The 17,245-nt window shown below is 53.5% G+C and overlaps 1 protein-coding gene across 3 annotated transcripts in view; it reads right to left on the reverse strand.

The window, feature by feature from the left end:
* Positions 1-12,880, reverse strand: part of RGS9 (regulator of G protein signaling 9) — a 48,243-nt gene extending 35,363 nt beyond the window's left edge. For all 3 annotated transcript variants that reach the window (XM_064150639.1, XM_064150638.1, XM_064150640.1), the window contains exons 1-4: positions 12,700-12,880; positions 5,260-5,356; positions 833-883; positions 558-664 (exon numbers count right to left, since the gene is read on the reverse strand). In XM_064150639.1, coding sequence (XP_064006709.1) covers positions 558-664; positions 833-883; positions 5,260-5,356; positions 12,700-12,762 — 318 coding nt within the window. In that variant the 5' untranslated portion in view covers positions 12,763-12,880. The remainder of the gene's footprint in view (positions 1-557; positions 665-832; positions 884-5,259; positions 5,357-12,699) is intronic.
* Between the last annotated feature and the right edge of the window lie 4,365 nt (positions 12,881-17,245).

A 17,245-nucleotide genomic window follows, 5' to 3' on the forward strand; every position in this document is an offset into this window, starting at 1 on the left:
AGGGAGGTTGGGGAGCACAGAAGCACCCAATGTGATCTTTGATCACATTGGGTGCTTCTGTGCTCCCCAACCTCCCTGGGCAACCTGTGCCAGTGTCTCACCACCCTCAACCTGTGCCAGTGTCTCACCACCCTCACTGCAAACAACTTCTTCCTAACATCCACTTTCAATCTCCCCTCTGCCAGTTTAAATCCATTCCTCCTCCTCCTCCTGTCATTACAAGGCCTTGTCAATAGTCCCTCCCCAGCCTTCCTGTAGCCTCCTTCAGATACTGGAAGGCCACTCCAAGGTCTCCACAAAGGTTTCTCTTCTCCAGGCTGCACAGCCCCAACTCTCTCAGCCTGTCCTCAGAGCAGAGCTGCTGAAGCCCTCTCAGCATCTTGGTGGCCTCCTCTGGACTGGCTCAAACAGTTCCATGTCCTTCTTGTGTTGGAGGCTCCAGAACTGCACACAGTTCTCCATGTGGGGTCTGAGGAGAGCAAAGCCAAGAGGCAGAATCCCCTCCCTAGCCCTGCTGGCCATGCTTCTCTTGCTGCAGCCCAGAAGATGCAACTCACTTGAAACCTGTAGAGGCTGCCATCTGGTTTAAGGGTGAGGTTCTTAGGCTCCTGGAGAGGGTAGATGTATCCATATTTGACAAACAGGTCTCCCAGGTGAAGTGCCTCTGAAAACAGACAAGGCAGAGTCACTGGATGCACAGAAACACTGCTGGAAATTAAGAGTGAGCTGCTACTCAGGGGAGGAGAATTCATCTAAGAGGTTTTGGCTGTGGAGACCTTAAAGCTGCATGATGCAAAGCTGAGAAAGCCTCCACTGTGACACTCCTCCCTACCTTCCTGAGTGACCTGCAGGCGCTGAAGGATCCACTGCAGTATATCATTACCTGTAAAACAGAGCAAATGTCAGCTGCTTGAAACTGGGAGCAGGCCAAAAACAGAACTCTCCAGCCCTTGCCCCTCAGCTCTGGGTCCCACCAACTGCACAGACCTCTTCTTGCAAACAGCATCATAGAATGGTCTGGGTTTGAAGTGACCTCCAAAGCTCATCCAGTCCAAGCCCCTCTGAAGTCAGCAGGGACATCCTCCACTAGATCAGGGTGCCCTGAGCCCTGTGAGCCTCACCTTGTATATCTCCAGGGATGGGGACCCAATCACCTCCCTGGGCAACCTGTTCCAGAGTTCCACCATCCTCATGGTGCAGAACTCGTTCCTAACATCCAATCTAAATCTGCTCTGCTCTGTTTTGAAGCCACTGCCTTCATCCTGTCACTACAGGCCTTTGCAAACAGTCTCTCTGCCTCCTTTTAGCTCCCCTTCAGCTACTGGGAGGTTGTTACTAGGTCTCCCTAGAGATTTCTCCTCTCCAGGCTTCCAAATGCAGCACACAGGAGAAGTGGAGGTCAAATGCACTGCTGGTCTCTCAGTGGCCATGCTGCTTCCTCCTCACCAAGCAGCTCCCTGCAAAAAGGGAGCCTAAGGCAGGCAGTGACCTCAGGATAGCACAGCATGAGTGTGCAGAAGCACATGTGTGGCCTAAGCAGCAATTAAACCCTCATCATTGGCTTAACAAGGACTTAAGCAAAGCAGCAGCTTCCATGCCTAGAGAAGGTGAAGTGCCTCTTGTTTTGCATCACTCACTGCAAAGTACCTCCAGGTTCACAGAGCATGGCCCTGTCTCAGCTTTGCTCACAGACCAGCAATTGGTCTTCTCAAGTCCTCTTAAGAGCCTCAACTTTCAGTGCAGAAAGGATGTCCAAGCCTCAGATCCAAACCAGCACATGCCAAAGGGAAACAAGGTTCCTGCACTCACAGGCCATTCAGCTCTCCCACTTCTCTTGCTGGGGTGGGACCTGTCCTACACACAGACCTCCAGCAGTTTTAGTTTGATGTCCTGGGGAGAAAATTCTGTGAACCTCCTTTATAGAATCAAGCAGGTTGGAAGATCAGCCAGGCCAACCTAGCACCCAGCCCTGGCCAAGCAACCAGACCATGGCACTAAGTGCCCCAGCCAGGCTTGGCTTCAACATCTCCAGGCACAGTGACTCCACCACCTCCCTGGGCAGCCCATTCCAATGCCAATCACTCTCTCTGACAACAACTTCCTAACAACATCCAGCCTAGACCTGCCCTGGCACAACTTGAGACTGTGTCCCCTTGTTCAGTTGCTGCTTGCCTGGCAGCAGAGCCCAACCCCACCTGGCTACAGCCTCCCTTCAGGGAGTTGTAGCCAGCAATGAGCTCTGCCCTGAGCCTCCTCTGCTGCAGGATGCACCCCCCCAGCTCCCTCAGCCTCTCCTCACAGGGCTGTGCTCCAGGCCCCTCCCCAGCCTTGCTGCCCTTCTCCAAACACCTTCCAGCATCTCAACATCTCTCTTGAATTGAGGAGCCCAGAACTGGACACAGCACTCAAGGTGTGGCCTGAGCAGTATTGAGCACAGGGGCAGAAGAACCTCCCTTGTCCTGCTGGCCACACTGCTCCTGAGCCAGCCCAGGATGCCACTGGCTCTGCTGCCCACCTGGGCACACTGCTGCCTCCTCTTCAGCTACTCTCTACCAGCACCCCCAGGTCCCTCTCTTCCTGGCTGCTCTCAGCCACTCTGGCCCCAGTCTGTAGTGCTGCTTGGGGTTGTTGTGGCCAAAGTGCAGAACCCTGCACTTGGCCTTGTTCAATCTCATCCCCTTGGCCTCTGCCCACCTATCCAGCAAAACTGCACTCTTGCCCTGTTCTGTTGCTGCTCTTTTCCTCCCAACAACTCCCCAAGACTGCAGATTGAGGTGCTGACCTTTTCTTGACATTGCAGTGCTGACTTAACTTTCTAATAGGGGCTCAGAGCTCTTATCCTACCACTTGCTTCCTGAAATAGATTAAATTAAAGGATTATCTCATCACTCACTTCTAGACAGCACTCTCTGTAAGCATTTTCCCCTCAAAGGTGAGCATTTAACAAGGAGGTTTCTTTGCTTTTTCTGTCCTGAGCCAGTTTACTGATGCTGAATTTAACCACTTAGCTTCCTGCAGAGTGAAAAGCCAAACTCTCTTCAGGGAGTCTGCATTCACTGCTCCAACAACCACACCATTCAATCACCAACCAGGAATCAGTCTCTTAGAAACACAGAATCAACCAGGCTGGAAGAGAGCTCCAAGCTCAGCCAGTCCAACCTAGCACCCAGCCCTGGCCAAGCAACCAGACCATGGCACTAAGTGCCTCAGCCAGGCTTGGCTTCAACACCTCCAGGCACAGTGACTCCACCACCTCCCTGGGCAGCCCATTCCAATGCCAATCACTCTCTCTGACAACAACTTCCTAACAACATCCAGCCTAGACCTCCCCTTCCACAGCTTGAGACTCTGTCCCCTTCTTCTCTTGCTGCTTGCCTGGCAGAAGAGCCCAACCCCACCTGGCTACAGCCTCCCTTCAGGCAGCTGCAGACAGCAATGAGCTCTGCCCTGAGCCTCCTCATCTCCAGGCTGCACACCTCCAGCTCCCTCAGCCTCTCCTCACAGGGCTCTGCTCCAGGCCCCTCCCCAGCCTTGCTGCCCTTCTCCAAACACCTTCCAGCACCTCAACAGCTCTCTTGAACAGAGGAGCCCAGAACTGGACACAGCACTCCAGGCGTGGCCTGAGCAGTGCTGAGCACAGGGACAGAAGAACCTCCCTTGTCCTGCTGCCCACACTGCTCCTGAGCCAGCCCAGGATCCCATTGGCTCTGCTGCCCACCTGGGCACACTGCTGCCTCAGCTTCATCTCCTCTCTCCCAGTACCCCCAGCTCCCTCTCTGCCTGGCTGCTCTCAGCCACTCTGTCCCCAGCCTTTTACAACACTCAGAAGCCAACCAGAATCTATGCACTAAAACTATCCTAACTTAAGAGTGATGACCACCATGCAAGGAGACCATGCAGAAGCTGACTAGAAGTTAGGAGCTATGCAAGAAGGAACCTGTAGCCATTCTGGTTCAGGAAGCAGAATAAAGCAGAGAGCACACAAAGAGGATGAGCCTCGGTGGGCATCTTCTCATCACATCATGGACTTTTAGGAAGTGTATTTCACACTGGTCAGAAGTGCTTGCTGCCCCTGCACTTAATCCAGTTGGCATGTCACCTTCAGGCCAGGAGGAATCTCTCCTGCTGCACTGCCTTAACTGCTCACTGCTTCCTTGCAGGTGCAAAGCTCTCCTCCAAAGTCAGCTGCACAACAGTCGTTGAAGACAGGAAAGGGTCTCTAGAGTAATGCAGGGAGGCTGCTGCTGAGAATCTGCTTCAGGTGCCATCCAAGTTCTCCTTACCCTTTCACTGCCTGTACCCCTGGGCAAGTGACTTTATCTCAGTGCTTCCTTATCTTTGAGAAGAAATGGAAAGTGGAAACTGTAACCAGCACAAAGGGCCTGCCAGGCTTGGCAAAGGCAGGGGGGAACAACTCATCTCTCTGCTTAAGTTGTCTCCTGAGTTGCCTGGAGCAAGCTCACTGCTTTCAGTGGGAGTTTTTGGTCTGAATTTCAAAGTGCTGCAAAAAGACCAAAGCAGAAGGAAGAGATTTGGGTAGAGTATGTGTGAATATTTATAGCAGAGGATCTCTCACAAGAGCTTGAGTGGAGGTTTGATGTGGAGGGAAGCAGAGGTACTGAGAGTGCCCTGTGACAGGAGCTGGCAGGCAGAGAGGAGACTGCTAAGAGCTGCCTGTAACACTGCAGGTGACACAGCAGAGTCTGCTGCCTCCCCAGCCTGCTTGGAGAAAGAAAGGCTGTCCCTAAGAGGCAGAGAAGGGGCTGAATATTTTGTTCATTTCCTATGTGATGAATAAAAATGATCATTATCAGGAAACACTAAAAGGAGACTCATTTTTTTCATTGCTCATTTCTGAGGTACCACCTCACAGGCTAACCCCAGGCTGCCTATTTTAATCAGGTTTGAATATTTATCTTTCCTTGTGATCCAGTCTCACTGAGAACACGACGAGGTCTGGAGGCTGAAGCAGCTGCTGGGCTCTCTGCTAGGAGAAAGCAAGGTCAGCAGAGCCAGACTCACAGCAGACAGCTAACAGGGTGTGATTATCAACTCTGTGTCTCTGATTCAAAGAGCTAGGAGTGCAATGAGACTCAAGTGAGACCCAGCAGGTTTGTCTCAAAGGACAGCAAATACTTATTGGGAGCACAGGCTCCAGCGTGCAGCCGGGCAGTGGTAGCGCTGAGGTGGTCATGGAGACCACAGGAGGCTTTGTCCCAACGAGCTTCCTTGGCCCACACCCCCTCACATAACTCTCACCTGTCACAGCATGGGGGATGTCTGTGATCATCACTGTCTGAGTCTGTGTCTTGATGCCCTTGTCTGGATTCTGCATCTCCATCATGAGTGCTTCGATCTGCAAAGCATGGGGAGGATCACAGAATCAGCCAGGTTGGAAGAGAGCTCCAGGCTCAGCCAGCCCAACCTAGCACCCAGCCCTGCCCAAGCAACCAGACCATGGCACTAAGTGCCCCAGCCAGGCTTGGCTTCAACACTTCCAGGCACAGAGACTCCACCACCTCCCTGGGCAGCCCATTCCAATGCCAATCACTCTCTCTGACAACAACTTCCTAACAACATCCAGCCTAGACCTCCCCTGGCACAACTTGAGACTGTATCCCCTTCTTCTGTTGCTGCTTGCCTGGCAGAAGAGCCCAACCCCACCTGGCTACAGCCTCCCTTCAGGCAGCTGCAGACAGCAATGAGCTCTGCCCTGAGCCTCCTCTGCTGCAGGCTGCACACCCCCAGCTCCCTCAGCCTCTCCTCACAGGGCTGTGCTCCAGGCCCCTCCCCAGCCTTGTTGCACTTCTCTGGACACCTTCCAGCACCTCAACATCTCTCTTGAATTGAGGAGCCCAGAACTGGACACAGCACTCAAGCTCTGGCCTGACCAGTGCTGAGTACAGGGGCAGAAGAACCTCCCTTGTCCTTCTGCCCACACTGCTCCTGAGCCAGCCCAGGATGCCATTGGCTCTGCTGCCCCCCTGGGCACACTGCTGGCTCAGGATGGGATGGATTACAGGAGAGCAGAGGAGGGAGCCCCAGGACCACCAATGCAGCCCAGAGGTGTGCCACAGGAATGGAGGTAAAGTTCTCTATAAACCTCCCCTTGCCACTAGAGATGCCACCTCCAGACCACAGCTGCTGACAGAGTGACTGAGTGTCACTCCCTCCTTCAGAAGACACAGGGACAGCCAGGGTTAGCCCCTGAAAGACAGGAGGTGACCCCTCCATGAGAGCTGAGCTACAAGACATCAATCTCTGCTACCCATCAATGCTCCTCTCTGGCTCTGTGGCTATTTGCTGGGGCACCTGGAGAGAGAGAGAGAAAAAAAACCCAACACCACAACTGAAAACCCCCAAAACAAAGGGGAGGAAATAAAAGCTGTGCTTGGACTGCACAAACACCCAAGCTGTGCAAGGACCTTGCAGATCTTGCACTATGAAAATAAGCAATATTTTGGCTGGAGACCAAGCAGCAAAGGTTCTTTCTGCTCTGCAGATAATGAGCAGGCAGGACTTTAGGGGAGCAACAGGAAAAACACAGGGCTGTGCTCCGGGGCTGAGCAAGAAGCTGCAGCCCGGGGGGAGCTGAGAACAGCCTGTCCTTTGAGCAAGCACAGCCACCAGCCCAGCCAAGGCTTTGAAAAGCTGGCCAAGGGCTGATTACAGCAGGGACCAGAATTTCCATGGGGCTGCAGACACAGAAACACAGCCCAAGCTTGTAGAAAGGAGGTGTACAAAGGCCCCTGAGGCCGTTCCTGTGGATGGCTGCACCCACCCAGGGGGGGCTTAGCCCTCTCTGTGGGCAGCCCAGCTCGGCCCCTCCAGGGACAGGGCAGAGACACCATCTGGAGCAAGTCATCATCCGGAGCAAGTCACTCCTCTGCTGGCAGCATCTCCTGCCTTTGATTCCTGAGGGATGCTGCTGACTTGTTGAGAACAGATCATGTTACAGAGGATGAGTCTTACCCTCGGGGCCACAATTCTTCTCTTTCTGGTTCCCTGCCATCTTTGATCTTTTTACAAGATGAAGATTCTCAAAGGTATTTTCCTTCTCTGTGTATCTGACTTCCTATTACAGAGCCACAGAATGGGTTGGAAGAATCATAGAATCCACCAGGTTGGAAGAGGCCTCCAAGCTCAGTCAGCCCAACCTAGCACCTAACACCATCTAATTAACTAACCCATGGCATTAAGTGCCTCATCCCAGCCTCTTCTTCAACACCTCCAGGGACAGAGACTCCACCACCTCCCTGGGCAGCCCATTCCAATGCCAATCACTCTCTCTGCCAACAACTTCCTAACAACATCCAGCCTAGACCTCCCCTGCCACAACCTGAGACTGTGTCCCCTTCTTCTGTTGCTGCTTGCCTGGCAGCAGAGCCCAACCCCACCTGGCTGCAACCTCCCTTCAGGTAGCTGCAGACAGCAATGAGCTCTGCCCTGAGCCTCCTCTGCTGCAGGCTGCACACCCCCAGCTCCCTCAGCCTCTCCTCACAGGGCTCTGCTCCAGGCCCCTCTCCAGCCTTGTTGCCCTTCTCTGGACACCTTCCAGCACCTCAGCATCTCTCTTGAATTGAGGAGCCCAGAACTGGACACAATAGAAGAGACCTTAAAGATCATCCAGGCAGGGACACCTCCCACTAGAACAGGTCACTCAAGACCTCATCCAAGCTGGCCTTGAACACGTCCAGGGAGGTTGTGGATGGCAGAAGCACAGAATGTGATCTTTGATCACATTCTGTGCTTCTGCCATCCACAACCTCCCTGGGCAACCTATGCCAGTGTCTCACCACCCTCACAGTAAAGAATTTCTTTCTAATCTAAACTCTGATTCTCTAAATTAGCACCATCCCAAGAGCCCAAGATACTCCTGCTTGGCCCTCTGCTCAGATGGGTGAAGTTGGAACATGCTCCTCACCTTATTTCAGAGTGCTATGAGAGCACAGGCTTTGTGGAAGATGTTCCTCCTCCTCCTCTCTTCTGCTCCCAGAGATAATAAATCACAACTGGTCCAACAGGACCAATTTGTTGTCTCTGCACATCAATTTTGGGCAAGGCAAGAGCTTTTTAACTAGGATTAGAGGATTTAATGAGTGTGACTTGATGACACTCATGTGTAGTGAAGGCTATTGTCTTTACAGGCACCACAGCAACTTTGGTCCCAAGCCTTGCCAAGTTCAGGGAGGATTTAAGCCTGTAGTGACAGGATGCACTCTGGGCTTGACAGTAAAAATGGATTTTCAGCTGTTTTTCAAGAGAGGTCAAATGAGTACTGACTCAGAGAAGCCTGGTAGAATTTCACACAAGTATTTGTACAAACACCTCTATAAAATGCATTGAAATAGCAAAATCAGACCCAAAAAGATGGATTCTGAGGACTTGGTGTAGAACTTTTAACAGAAGCTCCAATTTCAGCCTCAGCAAGCTCAAGGCTGGGCATGAAGAGCTGTCTGTGTAGCTGAGCAAGATGAGGTGAGACAGGATGGTCCAGCAGGCAGGGCACTAGTTTAGGAGGCTCAGATTCAGCTCCCTCTAAGCAAACACAGGTACCTTGGGTTAAGCCACTTGCTCTCCCCATAACTGCACAGCCACTCTGCAGACAGCACCTCCCCAGCACACAGGGACACTGGGAATAGAATCAAGCAGGTTGGAAGAGACCTCCAAGATCAGCCAGGCCAACCTAGCACCCAGCCCTAGCCAGTCAACCAGACCATGGCACTAAGTGCCCCAGCCATGCTTGGCTTCAACACCTCCAGGCACAGAGACTCCACCACCTCCCTGGGCAGCCCATTCCAATGCCAATCACTCTCTCTGACAACAACTTCCTAACAACATCCAGCCTAGACCTCCCCTGCCACAACTTGAGGCTGTGTCCCCTTGGTCTGCTGCTGCTTGCCTGGCAGAAGAGAACAACCCCACCTGGCTACAGCCTCCCTTCAGGTAGCTGCAGACAGCAATGAGCTCTGCCCTGAGCCTCCTCTTCTGCAGGCTGCACACCCCCAGCTCCCTCAGCCTCTCCTCATAGGGTTTGTGTTCCAGGCCCTTCCCTTCAATCAGCAAAGAGCTCCAGACTCTTGCTGTGCTCATACTCCACTGGCCTTCTTCTCTCATTAGAGAAATAACATCAACTAATAAGAAACAAGGGAGATGAGCCAGGGAGCTGCTGCTGGGGGGTGTCTGCTGCTCTGCCTGCAAACCATGCACTTTGCTGGGGAAAACTTTATCTCTTCCTCTTCTCCTCAGGGAGCACAGCTGATTAAGGGTTGCTGGTGATTAGGAGTTGCTATCAGCAGCAGCCTGGCATCAAGGCTTGGTGGAAACATCAGCTTGCTGTGCTGAGAGCTCTGGCACTTCTTGTCATGCTTTCAGCCAGGAAAGTGCTGTCTGGTTTGAGCCTTGTAGAGCCCAGAAGCCACTTCCTGACATCGGTTGATGGGTGGAGATGTATGCAGAGGTGAGCATGAGCTGGAGGACTGCTAGAGGAGTCAGGCTCTGAGGTGAGCTCACCCCAAGCAGAGAGCCACCACGAGGAACAAGCCTCACAGAGGTCTCCTTTCAGATCAGCTAAAATCTCTGCACGGAGGTGACCTCACCCTGAAAGCCACAGAGCAGGCAACAACACAACTGCCTGCCCCCATCTGATTGCAGGAAGTCACTGGGTTCACCAAATGCAAATCACAGAATCATTAAGGTTGGAAAAGACCTCTAAGATCAATCATCAAGTCCAGAGGTGTGCAAATATTCTTCCTAGTAAGTTTAGGAGGGGGGGAAATGTAAAAATAAGCCAACCTAAGCCTTAGTAGTGAGCAATTGTTGCAGGGCCTTGGGCTCCCCAGTCACCCCATGGTTCACCCTTGAGGATGCTCTGCATCCTCAGTCAAGCAGAGCAGCCTCACAGCAAGCACATGGCACTGCCCACCACCCCCAAAGCAGCCCCTTTTTCTCTCCCCCTGTCTCATAGCAGGACTGCTGGAGAATCAGTGCATGGAGATCCATCACAAGGCCAGCAGCCCATCAACAAGGTGGAAATCCCACCAAGCAAACCCATCTTAGAGCTTATGTGTCAGCTCTTGGCAAAGCTTGAGCACAGGCTTAAGTAATTGAGAAAGCTCCTCCCTGGGATTTTAGCTCATGGTAGATCCAAGCCTGCAAGGTGCTTGCAGGAGGTATGCTGAGCATCATCAACTCCCATCACAAGCAACCAGTAAAGATGTTTGATATCTGAGGGCAGCCCAGAGGATGTGGGTGCTAGGTTGGACTGGATGATCTTGGAGGTCTCTTCCAACCTGATTGATTCTATGATACAGACCACATTAGTATGGAACAGACAAAGCTCCATCCACAGCTTCCCCAGGTCTGTACAAACAGGGGAGAGAAGAAAGCAGAGATGAGAGACAAAGCCTTTATCTAGGAGCTTGCTTCCTGAGTGGCTGGAGAGCAGTCAGGAGGAAAGGGACCTGGGGGTACTGATAGACAGTAAGATGAAGATGAGCCAGCAGTGTGCCCAGGTGGCCAAGAGAGCCAACGGCATCCTGGCCTGCATCAGGAACAGTGTGGCCAGGAGGACAAGGGAGGTTATTCTTCCCCTGTACTCAGCACTGGTCAGGCCACACCTTGAGTACTGTGTCCAGTTCTGGGCCCCTCAATTCAAGAAAGATGTTGAGGTGCTGGAACATGTCCAGAGAAGGGCAACGAAGCTGGTGAGGGGCCTGGAGCACAAATCCTATGAGGAGAGGTTGAGGGAGCTGGGGGTGTTTAGCCTGGAGAAGAGGAGGCTCAGGGGTGATCTTATTACTGTCTGAAGGGACATTGTAGCCAGGTGGGGGGTGGCCTCTTCTCCCAGGCAACCAGCAATAGAACAAGGGGACAGAGTCTCAAGCTGTGCCAGGGTAGGTATAGGCTGGATGTTAGGAGGAAGTTCTTCACAGAGAGAGTGATTGGCATTGGAATGGGCTGCCCAGGGAGGTGGTGGAGGCACCGTCCCTGGGGGTCTTCAAGAAAAGACTGGCTGAGGCACTTAGTGCCATGGTCTAGTTGATTGGATAGGGCTGGGTGCTAGGTTGGACTGGATGATCTTGGAGGTCTCTTCCAACCTGGTTGATTCTATGATTCTATGATTCCCTAGGTCTAACAGGTCTTGGACTTGCAAAGCCCTGCAAGCACTCACAGCCTGTCGCTGCTGAGAGTGAGCGGTGCATGCTCTGCGACAGCCACTTGCTGCACTGTAATGAATCTGCCCACCTGAGGAACTGAGAGCACTCTGCAAAGCCTGCTGGGCTCCTCCAGAGCAGCTGAAACACAGCTGCTGGAAGCTGCCTTCGCCAAGCACGCAGTTCCTCCTCTGTACCCGTGAGTGCAACTCAGAGCAGAATCCGGCCCAGAGCATTTCCTTTGGCAGGGCTCCCCAGCCACATTTACCTTGACAGACAGACTAACAAAGGAAGTACCTGTTCCACTTCTCCTTGTGTAAAAGGGGAAGGAAGGAAGGGAGGAAGGGAGGAAGGAAGGAAGGAAGGAAGGGAGGGAGGGAGGGAGGGAGGGAGGGAGGGAGGGAGGAAGGAAGGAAGGAAGGAAGGAAGGAAGGAAGGAAGGAAGGAAGGAAGGAAGGAAGGAAGGAAGGAAGGAAGGAAGGAAGGAAGGAAGGAAGGAAGGAAGGAAGGAAGGAAGGAAGGAAGGAAGGAAGGAAGGAAGGAAGGAAGGAAGGAAGGAAGGAAGGAAGGAAGGAAGGAAGGAAGGAAGGAAGGAAGGAAGGAAGAGGGGGGATTTATGAGCTTTGCCTCCTCGACTCTGCATGTGGTGCACGTTTTGCCTCCCTGGAATCCTCCTTAGGCAGTGGGCGTTGCAGAAGAGCTAACTCCACCTCAAACAGCAACTGCCTGGCTGTGCTTGTCACTGGAAATTCAGCTAATGCCACTCAACAGGATAAGCCAGAGGCAGGAGAGGTGGGAGAAGCTAGCTTAACACCCTGCTGTCGAAAATCTGCAGATAGCAGTTTACTAAAACCAGCTACACTTCTGAATGAATGCTACCAAAAAAAACCCAACCCACCAGAGGCTTTACACATACACATCACAGCCAAAAAGTGTAGGTGTGCCTCTTCCCACGCTTTCAACTGTCTCTGGTCACAAATACACTCGTCTCAGCGGCTTCTGGTCACAAAGATGCTCATTTCAACTGTCTCTGGCCACAAACAGGCTCGTTTCTGAAACAGCTGGAAGAGGCTCAGGGCCGACACTTGGCCGCGACAGCTCCTGCGAAAGCAGACATCAGCTGGGAGCACACAGGCTGGACAGATTGTGAGCCTGGAGCAGCAGGTGATGGCTTTTTCCTTGGAAAATGATACACTTTCGATGGCATTTGGGGAAAACGATGAGAGAGGGAGACGATGTGTCAGGAGAATCATTCAAACGAGGCTAAACTACAAAAATCACAGCTTCATCTCCACTGCGTCCCTCAGCTTCCCACCCTGAGCCCTACAGCCAGCTGGGATCCAGAGGGCTCTGCAACAGGTTAGAGGCCCAAACCCCCGGGGACGGGGCTGCCAACCCACACACTCTCGGAGCTAGAAACGCGGCGCTTCCCGGTCAATGCTCCCCGGGCCACCGCATCACCCCTCCTGGACGCCGCCCCGACGGTCCCCCTTGCTGATGCCCATCACGGTGCGGCTGTCCCCCGGCGCTGCTCAGCCCTCACCTTTTTCAGGAAGGCCATCCGCGGGCGGTAGCGCTGCCCCTGGTCGAGCCGGGTGACGGTCATGGTGCCGGAGCGAACTGCGCGGCGGGCGGAACGGGCTGGAGAAGCGACGACCCCGACCGCACTCACCTGCCCGCCGCTGCCCTGCCGCCGCCTCCGCTCCCCGCCGGGGGCGGCGCCACCGCTGCGCGCCGCAGCCAATCAGCGCCCGCGGATCCACGCTCATTTACATGAAGCGCGGGGCCGCGCGGCTGCCGCCTCGGGGCGCTCGCGGGGGGTGCGCGCGGCAGGGGCGGGGCCAGGGCAGGCGGCGAGGGGGGGGGGTCGGGACGGGGAGCAGGAGATGGGAAGGGGCTCGGGGGTGGGGGGGGGGGGGGGTGACATCGCCCTGGAAGGTGCTAGAAGCAGGGCAGGAGACTGCTGGAGGTGTGACATCATTCTGCAAGGTGCTTTGTGCCTGCGGCTGCCCGTGCGATAGCAGTGTGGTAGTCCCTGGAAATGGGGCTTACAAGAGGTGGGCGTTGCACAGAGCAGGCAGCGTTGAGGAGGGGGAGGCAGGAGGTGGGCAGAACCTCCACGCAATGCTTTTTGTGTGGGAAGGGGAGAATACTTCCCCCAAACCCCCCTGGTGTGGAGCCAAGGTAAAAGCAGGGCACCCGAGCCCACGCCGTTGTGACAGCGCAGGAGGTAAGCGTTGCTCCACGCATCTGCTCCTCGGATGCCACCAGCGTTGGTCAGCTCAGCCGAGCTGTGGGCGCAGGAGCCAGCTGGGCGGTTTGGGGCGACTCGGTGGCTTTGCCGTGTGGGGAAGTTGTGACTAACGGTGACCAGAGGAAGCCCACGAGGTTGCAGAGTGCTTCCTCATGATGTTGGAGCTGTCTCAAGCCAGTGGGTGGGGGAACAGCACCTGACTGGCAGCAGTGGAAACCAAGAGCTCAATTTTTCTGGTTTCTTCAAGAAAACGGTGGGATTTCCTCCTGCCAGCACGGCTGGGCAGCAGGAGAGAGCTGACTTGCTCATGCAGAACCCAATTGTGCTGGGACTTGTATGAGGCATTCCCAGGAATTCCAGGCAGCCCTGTGGGCACGTTACCTTTTGCACAACACACACACACACACACGGTGTATGTCTGCTACCTGCCTACACCCCCCACACGCACCTGTGAGGCACTGTGTGTGTACTCACACCATGCTCTCCATGGCCAGATCCCACCCAACACTTCTGGCATCCCACAGACAGGCAGGCAGGCACAGGTATTGCAAGCACATTTATACCTCATCTTCATGCCACAGGGAGTCATGGAATGCTTTAGGTTGGAAAGGGCCTTTAAAGGTCACAGTATCACAGTATCACCAAGGTTGGAAGAGACCTCACAGATCATCAGGTCCAACCCTTTACCACAGAGCTCAAGGCTAGACCATGGCACTAAGTGCCACGTCCAATCCTGCCTTGAACAGCTCCAGGGACGGCGACTCCACCATCTCCCCGGGCAGCCCATTCCAGTGTCCAATGACTCTCTCAGTGAAGAACTTTCTCCTCACCTCCAGCCTAAATCTCCCCTGGCGCAGCCTGAGGCTGTGTCCTCTCATTCTGGTGCTGGCCACCTGAGAGAAGACAGCAACCTCCTCCTGGCCACAACCACCCCTCAGGTAGTTGTAGACAGCAATAAGGTCACCCCTGAGCCTCCTCTTCTCCAGGCTAACCAATCCCAGCTCCCTCAGCCTCTCCTCGTAGGGCTGTGCTCAAGGCCTCTCCCCAGCCTCGTCACCCTTCTCTGGACACGCTCAAGCATCTCAATGTCCCTCCTAAACTGGGGCCCCCAGAACTGGACACAGTACTCAAGGTGTGGTCTAACCAGGTCACCTAGTTCAATCTTCCTGCGGTGAGCAGGGACCTAGCATCACACCCTACAGGTCCATGTTTGCAAGTCACACACACGTGGAGCCGTCTCTTGGGGCAGTGCCTCCTCCACCGCAGCGTGTGTGAGTGCTGTGACACGCCTGAGGAAAGCACACTGCCTCTGAGCGCCGAGCACACAGCTGCTTCCATTCATAGTAATCCCCTGAGGGTTGCTTTGCTGCCCTCGGGGAGCTGTTTTAGTTCTCTGCTCTCTCTATCTCCGCACGCCTGTGCTTCAGGAGGCCTTTCTCCCGTGTCTGCTCAGAGTCGGTCCCATGTGAAATCCCCTTGTGAGTCACAACAGCTGTTGGATCAGACACTTATTTTCCAGGAGACTTTTCCACCCTCCTCCACACCATGCTGCTGGTAATTTAACAGTTCTGAGTAACCACTGTCATGCCACATGCTGGTATCCAAGTCACCATACCCCATGCTTCAAGGCGTCGGCTGATGGCCAGGGGGGTTCTTCACAGGGCTGCAGTATCTTGCAATTTGAGTGCTGAGGTGCTCATTGGTTCTTTGAAGCCATGTTCAGATCCTAGTGGCCCTCTGAAATGGCAAAAGTGACAGGAACTCTAGTATAGAATCAGAATTGGCAGGGTTGGAAGGGATGTCAAGCATCATTGAGTTCCAACGCCCCTGCCATGGGCAGGGACACTTTTCACTAGGTCAGGTTGCCCAGAGCCACATCCAGCCTGGCTTTAACAACTTTCAGGGATGAGGTTTCCACCACCTCCTCGGGCAACTTGTTCCAGTGTCTCACCACTCTCATGGTGAAGAACTTCTTCCTACCTCTATATCTCCTCTCCTCTAGCTTGGATCCATTCTCCCAAGTCCTATCACTACCTGACACCCTACAAAGCCTCTCAACAGCTTTCTTGTAGGCCCCCTTTAGATAATAGAAAGCTACAATAAAGTCTTCTTGGAGCCTTCTCTTCTCCAGATTGAACAACCTCAACTCTCCCAGTAGTATGGATGGCCCTGGAGGGAGACAAGGAATTCAGAGTGGAGTCAGAGCAAGCAAGGGAAGGGACAGTAAAGGCAGGTGGCAGTTTGACAAGGTAACAGAAGTGACTCCACCTCTGAGAGAAGCAGGTCCTGTGCATATGAAGTGGTTCTTTTGGATATCATGGCAGGGTAACTAGCACACAAAAAGACAGAGCTGAGTTTCTTGGCTCAGTAGGCAAACAGGGAAAAGTTGTTCTAAACTACAAACGATTCCTCTGAAGAGTTCTTTTCCATTCTACTCTGTGGTAGAAGGACTCAGAAGTATTCTAGGAGAGGTGCAAACACTGGCCTAAGGAAAGGCTCCACCAGCTGCATGTGTCCCACATTCTTAAGAGGAACAAAAATAGTTGTTTCATCCCAAAATACTGACTTTAGAAGTGCTACTGAGGAATACAACATGTCTTACAAGAAACAGCTGAAAACTGGGTCTGCAGTTGAATTCAGACCACTGCCTTGCAGGAGATCCAGGAGAGAAACAGCTCTGAAGAGCTTAAGCTAAGGTGTGAGCTCTTCAACCCTGCTGAGCTCCAAAGCTCCTGGTTAGCTTAAATCCTGCCAGTCCACCACAGACCCCCCCCTCATAGATCAGGTCTGGATTTTTTCCTCTTTCTAGTTTCCTTTGCAGAGGTGGATATTTCCTCTCTGTGTTCCAAAGCTGCATTGTGGCATTGCTCTAGAAGATGTCTAAGGTAAATTCAGCTTTGCTGGCATCTGTAAAGGACCCACACCACCAAAGACAAGCTCAGAGGTGACCTGCATGTCACCTGCTGCCCAGGTGAACTAGCCTAGCAGTTAATGCCTGTCTGCCACGTGAAGCACGAGGCATTTAAGTCAGATTATACAAGCTGGTAAAGGGCAGACACTCCTGGGCCTCTGACCAAGAAACCCACACTTGTGGAGAGCAGACAGTTCTACAGACTCTGACACACTCTGGCTTTTACTTGGGGATTTGTTAGTCAAGAAATCAAGGGGTTGAAATGGGGTGAGAGGGAAAAGAAGCAGACAGCACTTGCAGCAGCAGTGCAGGCTCCCTGCTGACTTCTGGCTCCCCAAGTCAGTCCTGGCCCTTTGTGCCCCAAATAAATCCCAGAATGGTTTGGGCTGGAAGGGACCTTAAAGGTGATTGAGTCCCAACACCTGTACCAAGGGCAGGGATACCTCCTGCTAGACCATGTTGATCAAGACTACACCCAACTTGGTTTTGAACACTTCCAAGGTTGGAACCTCCACAGCTTCTCTGGGCAACCTGTTCCAGTGCCTCACCACTCTCATGGGTGACCTTCTTGTGTCCTTTCAGTATCTGAAGGGGGGCTACAAAAAAGCTGGGGAGGTACTTTTGAGGCTGTCAGGGAGTGACAGGACTGGGGGGAAAGGAGCAAAGCTGGAGGTGGGGAGAGTCAGCCTGGAGGTGAGGAGGAAGTTGTTGAGCAGGAGAGTGGTGAGAGGCTGGAATGGGTTGCCCAGGGAGGTGGTTGAGGCCCCATGGCTGGAGGTGTTTCAGGGCAGGCTGGCTGAGGCTGTGGGCAGCCTGCTCTAGGGTGGGGTGTCCCTGTCCATGGCAGGGGGGTTGGAACTGTCTGCTCCTTGTGGTCCCTTCCAACCCTGCCTGATTTTATGATTCTATGATTCTAAATCTCTG

Source organism: Pogoniulus pusillus, chromosome 11 (assembly GCF_015220805.1).
Source record: "Pogoniulus pusillus isolate bPogPus1 chromosome 11, bPogPus1.pri, whole genome shotgun sequence".
Lineage (NCBI taxonomy): Eukaryota > Metazoa > Chordata > Aves > Piciformes > Lybiidae > Pogoniulus > Pogoniulus pusillus.